The following is a 7812-nucleotide window of genomic DNA, read 5'->3' as shown; positions in this document are numbered from 1 at the left end:
TACATATTAAAGTACTTTTTGCATAGTTATTACTGAAATATGTGGCAATTTGGAGTTGATTCAAAACATGCCCCTTTTCATCCTCTCACAAGGACTTCTGGTCAAAGAAAATAGACCTTTAACACTCCCTGTGAAAGTTAAGAGCATAATAAGGAGGTGTTTATACAGGCATGGAGCCAGAATAGACTATTTGTTTTCAAGCTATTGTCACTGGAAGAAGGCATCTCTTCTAACCTAACCAGCTTAGAAAAACACTGCTCTCTTCCTTCAGGTGTAGACTTAAAATACTATTAATATATCCTCTAGTGGTGTGTGTGTGTGTGTGTGTTTAGTCATGGATAACCAATGCTTTCTTATTTTTCTGAAACTGTTCAGGTTCTTAAGCAAATATTAATAAAAACCATTCACATTTTTAGATATTTTGTAAAGATAACTACAAACCTTCATGAGATGAATGATATAATGCTATCTCTTAATGAACCCCATCAAAATTTTCGTTAAGAACCTGAAAAAAGATCATCATGAATCTCCTGGTACAAATTATTCTAAGGACAAAGTGACACTTTCTCAGAAGTGGACTAATCTGGCAGGGGGTGGGGTGAGTAGAGGGAATCCAGAAGGAAGTGAGTTTAAATACTACTTTTGCCAACTTGCCTGGGTTTAAGCCACAGATACTGCATGTAGGGTAAGGAGGAAGCTGGGTTAGATATTTGCAAGTACAAGTGGGAGGGCTATGAGCCTGCAAATTTAGCAGCTGCAGTGTGTTATGGTAGCTGCTTTCTTATGCTAAGCTGATTTACTTTAAGGTCTGATCTCATCATCCTGTGTGAGTTTCCACCTACATGGTTAGCTGCAGTTTTCTGCTTCAGCTGGAAAGCTAGAGTGTACCACAGGCCTTGGGGGGAAAGGAGGGAAGCAAAACAAAACAAAACAAAACACACACACACAGACACACAAAACCCTGCTCTCAGCACTTGTGCTTTTGTTAGTTCTACAGAAGAGGCAGAGAAATGGGAGATAACAAAGGCTCCATTTCCTTTCTGTTGAGAGAAGGCTTTTGTCTTTCCTCCTGCAAAAATGTCAGTGCCTGGCAAGAGTTTCATGTGAAACAGATTCTAAGGCTACACTGGAGGTGGTTTAGTCATCCTTTGCAAGGGTCACCCAACACTGGAAAATGCCTTCAGCAGGAAGGATATGAGCATAGAGGGATCCCGGTTCAGGGCAGATTGAACAACCATGCTCAGGACAGAAACAGACTGAAAAAAAGGAACAATTCTTTCCACCCTAACATACTAACACCAGGGCCAGCACTGGCCCCTGACCATCAGAGATCCTTTCAGAATTGGCACTCACAAAACCTGATAGAACATCTTCGAGCAAATGAAGATACTCCTAAAGCAGTTTCAGAAGAGAATTTGTTTAAAGAAGCCTGTGAGAAACACTTACAAGATTTGGAGATGATTGCTGATGATAATACAGAAGATTCTACAGTGAGGTAGGAGTTTTCATTCGCATAACTAAAAACCATAAACTAGGGTAACTTATTCTCTACAACTCTCACTTACTGTTTAAATAAAAGTGCTGTAATTATCTGAATTTGTATGCAGCCAATCAGGGTTTATAAGTAACCTACTCCTCTAAGTCTATAAAGGAAAATAGTAATTTTACATGTTTTGATAATTAATGGAAACATGTTTTATGGTTGTGAGTTTACTTTTCTGATTCCATTCCAATTCTGTTAAGATTTCTGTTTTGTTATGAGATCTTTATTGTGATTACCAACCTTTTGTAAATATCCTCTGTGACTTGGATATTCACTTGTGATTCTCTGTGCCAGTGTAATAAATTACATAAATACAAACCTGACTTTTGTGATTTAGGCCAGTTCTGACAAAATAAAAGCACTAACTGCTCAGCACATTCTTATCTGTTCCCTGGTACCTCGTTGTGTATTTACATTTACACTCTATCGATACATTATCTTTATGTGAGAGTACAGAACAGCTTCCTTTCACATTTGAGATTTATTTCAAGTTGTATTGGTTTCATAGATAGTTTACAATCATGAAAATATTTTGCATAAAGCAAATAATGAAATGGTGCTTATAGCAGCAATGTTTGAAAGTAGGAAATAGAACATGTCAGTTATTTCAGGACATTAAAATGGTATAAGAAGTGATAGTAAAGTATAGCTTTAGTATAGCTCATAAGATATTTTACTTTGTCTTTATTTTTGTGTCTACTAGTACTGTTTGAATAGAAGAAAATTACATTCTGTATTTCGTGTCCCATATAACAACCTAGTAGATTTTTACTATTTTTATCTTTTCTATTATCTATTATCAGATGTTTTTTCCCCAATATATGTAGACACAACTGATGATCTTGGCAATATATTTAAAGTGTAAAAGAGCCATAGAAAAAGAAGTATTTTGATATACTTTAAATTATATAACAGTTCAACCTGAAGCTATGCTTATTTATTTGGAAATAATATTTATTTATTTATTTGGTATACTGTGTCTCTGCATAAGTACAGAAGAGAAGAACTGGTAAATTTACTTCTAGATATAGGGTTTCTTTTTTTCCCCCAATACATCTGCCTGACAATTCCTTGCTGCCATCAATTCAAAACATAATGTCAGTAGAAAAAGCAACATAATATTTTAACAAATGGTAATCAACTGTGCAAAATGACACCTTTGTAGCAACTCAGTCTTCTTGCAATGTAAACATGCGAAAGACTTTGTGAAATGACTTTAAGTGTAATATTAGATTGTATGTGATACACATTTTTTAAGAAATTGTGTATATATTAATTTCCCTAAATAGTTTGTGATTATCCAAGAAAATCTTATATAACTGCTGGGATAGCAGATTGTATTTGATGGAACTAATTGTATTTTCAAAATGATACATAATCCATGCTTTCAGATTCAGCACATTTTCAAATGATCTTTCCTCAGCATGAATAACAATTGAAAAAACTGCTGAATTTAGAGATTAATATTAATGCATTTGATTCTGTTTTAGAGAAATTTAAATTTTTCATTGTGACCTCCTGATAAAATTTTTTTAAGTTTCCTGGATTTATTTGCCAGCATGAGAATACATTCACAATAAATTAGTTGCTAAAAAATGCTAGATAAAATGTCAAATAGAAATTGTTACCAAGTAATACATATAGAGAGATATAGATTTATATATAGATATTTATATTTATATAAAATTTCTCTTTTATTTTATTCCTGATAGTTTTCATATTTTGAAGATATGTTCTGTTAAATATTCTATGATTAGAGTGGAAAGTTAATATTTTCTTAAAATAAATAGAAATGGTTTTATATATGTGCCAATGACAGTTTAAGCAAAAGAGAAGTTGTAAATTAATTACAATATGATGGTTTATTAATCTATCATTACCCATTCTGAATTATGTCTTGATTAAGGAGAGTTTGAGAGGGAACTTTCTATGTCTTGCTTCTCTAATGCCTCTCTTGAGCAAGACTGGGGAACAAGAGGAAAGGATCCTGGGAAGTTGGCAACAGCCTGGCATTCTCTCTTGTGGTAAACTAAGTAACAAGGCAGTCAGTGTGGAGAATTATCACACTACTACAAGATGGGCTCTGAGACTCTTGGCAAAGTAAAGGTATCTAAGTCATCCTACTTTCTACAAATATTGCAGAAATTTAATAGAGAATAGACTAAACTATTAACTTAAAACACAACTGAATGGCCTACAATTATTCCTAACACAGATAATAAATCCAAAGTATTAAAGTTGTACATAAGTGATGAATCACTAAATTCTACACCTGAAGCTAGTATACTTTGTATGTTAGCTAACTGAAATATAAGTAAAAATTTGGAAGAAGAAAAAAATAATTAGTTATATTACTATGTTGGTTTAAATATTTTAAAAGCCCAAATACATTCCTATATCACTGAATTACAAGTATGTACTTCATTTAGGAATAGCACTGTATTATGATCCCACACTGTAACTATGTTCATACTAGTGTACCAGTCATTATCATCTTTTTGTCTTAGTTATATAACTCTACATCTTAGCTTCATCACAACTACCTTGTTCAGGGTTCTTTCTTTTCTTTATTTCAACCTCAGCATTAGAAAAACAAGAACAAATATTTTAACAGGTGTATTATGGTCATGCTTCTCATATGACATATATTGATCTTTATTCATTTGCTTTTAGATTCCACTTATAAATGAAATCTCATGATATTTATCTTTCTCAATGTTACATCTTTCAGTTAGCAAAAATATTTTACACTGCATTATTCAGTAGAAATCATTATTTCAAAGGAAATAAGGAACACACTACAATTTGTAGTTTATAGAAAGTTTAAGATTAAAACCTTTTGTCCATGGTTTAAAGTGTGTTGTACAAAATTATAGAAAATATTTGATTGCTTTACTGCCAGCCTCATTCCTGAGAATGAAGTACCATGGTCCTTGTGTTTCATTTCTACTGGTGTAGTATTGCATGTGTATTTAACTTAAAATAAATTAAAATATGTTTAACATTTGAAAAATTTGGAACTTATTTCCATTTAGGGATCCAGCAATATGTTAGCTCCATGTTCCTTTAAATATTATGATTAAGCATCTCTATAGTTGTTATTCCTTTTTTTTTAATGTTCAGTTAGCCAACATATAATACAAATTTAAAAAATAAACTATAAACTAAAGTAAGTGATTGAAAACAGTTGTTATTTCTAATATTTGAAAGGCAACTATTTCCCTTCTGCATTTAGAAATAGAAATAAAAGACAAAATGTGTGGTACTATTTAACATGTGACTTCAAGAACATCATATTAATATCAACCTATTACACATTACCTAAATGTTCACTTAGTACTTTAGTTTATATGTTATTCTTTTTTTAATTTGTATGTCTTCTTTCTAACTTTTGTAGGACATCTTAATAGTAATCTCATTGATGTCTTTCCTATGACTTTGTAAGTAAAAATAACTTGCAGTGTTGTATGTAAAGCTCTTACATTTGAAGATGAAAAACTGGAATCAAGGTGGAGTAGTAAGGAACAGTAGTTTCTAATAAAAAGAAAAAAAACTCGGGTGGAAATATAATATTCTATGAGATGAACCTGGAACACTTTGCAGTGCCATAAAGTAAGAAAGTCCTCAAAAAATAATGATGGGGGTTATGTCATGTCAAAGGGACACAAGAGCCAACTGAAAAGCTCTCATTGGCCAAAGCTGGAACAATTTTAAAAACAAAATAAAATATTGTTTGATTATAAACCGAAGTAAAAAAATAAATATTCATGTCCATATTGATATGAATATGTGATTGAATAAACAGAACAAAAGCAAATGTGTTATTATATAATCTGCCCTCGAGGAGATGGAGGTGACTACTGTACTTTAAATGTGGGCTGCACATAAACTTCTTTCTTAAAAGTGATGCAGTATAGAACTGTTGGGGTGGGGGAGAGTAAATTTACAGTAGATAAACCTAACAAATATGACCTCAGCCAGGTAATCAAGTTTAACATCAGAAGTACTTAGTCATTTTGACAGTATATACGCTTGGTATCATGTAATGGTTTCGGAATTTCACTTCTGTCCTTTTCTCAAACAAAACCTACAACCTCCTCAATCTAATAATGAGAAAAACCACCAGACAAATCCAAATAGAGGAATATTTTAAAAGTACCTGGTTTGTAATCTTCAAACAATTAATGTCATAACAAAAGGAAAGTCTGAAGGGCCCCTGGGTGACTCAGTCAGTTGAGTGACCCACTCTTGGTTTTAGGTCAGGTCAAGATCTCAGGATCCTGGGATCAAGCTTCACATAGGACTCAATACTCAACAGGGAGTCTGCTTCAGGATTTCTCTCCCCCTGTGCCCCTCCTCCCACTTGCTCTTTCTTTGTAAAATAAATAAATAAATAAGTAAAGGAAAGTCTGAGAAACCATCACAAGCAAGATCCTAAGAAGACGTGATGATGCGGAGCAGAAAAGACCTTAAGTTAAAAACTGAGGAAATCTGAATAAAGAATGGATTTTAGTTAATAGAAGATGTTGGTTAGTTAATCGTAACAAATGTACCATACTAATATAAGATATTAACACCCAGGGCTCACCTGGATAGCTCAGTCAATTGGGCATCTGCCTGTGGTTTAGATCATGATCCCAGTGTTCTGGGATCAAGCCTCACATTGGGCTCCCTGTTTAGCACAGAGCCTGCTTCTCCCTCTTCCACTCCCTCTGTGTGTGTTCTTTCTCCCTCTATCTCTGTCAAATAAGTAAATAAAATCTTTTTAAAATTTTATTTACTTTTATTGTGTTATGTTATTCACCATAAAATACATCTTTAGTTTTTGACCAAGATTCATTGTTTATGTACAACATCCAGTGCTCTATGCAATATGTGCCCTCTTTAATACCCACCACCAGGCTCACCCATCCCCCCCCTCTAAAAACCCTTAGTTTGTTTCTCAGAGTCCACAGTCTCTCATGGTTCATCTCCCCCTCTGGAAAGGAAAAGTAAATAAAATCTTAAAAAAAAAAAAAAAGTGAGAGGATGGAGAGATATTTATCATGAAGGTGGATATCAAAAAAAGCCAGGATAGTAATATCTATATTGGAAAAAATAAAAGGTAAGATAAAGAATGTAACAAGACATAAAGAAGGGCACTCTATCATAATAAAAGTTAAAATCCAAAAAGAAGATAACAGCAATTGTAAATGTTTATATACCCAATATGAGAACACCTAAATATATAAAACATTTATTAACAAGCATAAGGAACTAATACAAGCATACTAGGGGACTTTAACACTCCCACTTACATCAAAGGACAGATCATCTAAGTTGGAAATATAAAAGGAAACAATGTCTTTTAATGACACACAGGCATAGATAGATTTAACAGATATATTCAGAACCTTCCATCCTAAAACAGCAGAATATACATTCTTTCCAAGTGCACATGGAATTCCTCCAGAATAGATCACATATTAGGCCATAAAGCAAATCCACCCACAAAAATTAGGTCACTCAATAAACTAAAAAATATTGAAGCCATACCATGCATTTTTCTTGACCACAACACTATTACTAGAAATCAACCAAAAGAAAAAAAAAATGGAAAGAACACAAATACATGGACATTAAATAACATGCTACTAAACAATGAATGGGTCAACTAAAGAATCAAAGAAGAAATAAAAAAGTACATGGAAATAAATGAAAATGAAAACAAAGCAGTCCAAAGCTATTAGGATGCAGCAAAAATGGTTCCAAGAGGGATATTTATAGCAATACAAGCCTATCTCAAGAAGGAAGAAAAAAATTTTTAAAAATAAGAAAAAATAAAAAGAGAAACAAGTTAACATTTCAACTAAAGGAGATACAAAAAAGAAAAACAAAACCTATCACTCATTGTGAGGGAAATGCAGATCAACACTACAATGAGATATTCACACCTGTGACCTCACACTTGTCAGAATGACAACACACACACACACACACACACACACACACACACACAAAACAAACAAGGATGGCAAGGATGTGGAAAAAAAGGAACCTTCCTGCACTGTTGGTGGGAATGCAAACTTGTGCAGTCACTGTGGAGAACAGTATGGAGGATCCTTACACAGTTAAATTTAGAAGTACCTTTGATGCAGTAATCGTAATACTTGGAATTTGCCAAAAAACCACAAAACATTAATTCAAAGGGATACTGCACTCCTATATCTATAGTAGAATTATTTATAATGATCAAATATGAAATCAGCCCATGTGTTCATCAGTTGAAG

General features: G+C 33.2%; 1 protein-coding gene across 1 annotated transcript in view; it reads left to right on the top strand.

Moving 5' to 3' along the window:
• Positions 1 to 1010: 1010 nt before the first annotated feature.
• KLHL4 (kelch like family member 4) overlaps positions 1011 to 7812 on the top strand; it is a 119484-nt gene continuing 112682 nt past the window's right edge. The window contains exon 1 of the mRNA XM_059385213.1: positions 1011 to 1495. Within this exon, the coding sequence (XP_059241196.1) occupies positions 1011 to 1495 (485 nt within the window). The remainder of the gene's footprint in view (positions 1496 to 7812) is intronic.

Source organism: Mustela nigripes, chromosome X, assembly GCF_022355385.1.
Source record: "Mustela nigripes isolate SB6536 chromosome X, MUSNIG.SB6536, whole genome shotgun sequence".
Lineage (NCBI taxonomy): Eukaryota > Metazoa > Chordata > Mammalia > Carnivora > Mustelidae > Mustela > Mustela nigripes.
The sequence above is the reverse complement of the archived record's forward strand: the minus strand, read 5'-3'. Positions and strand labels throughout refer to the sequence as shown.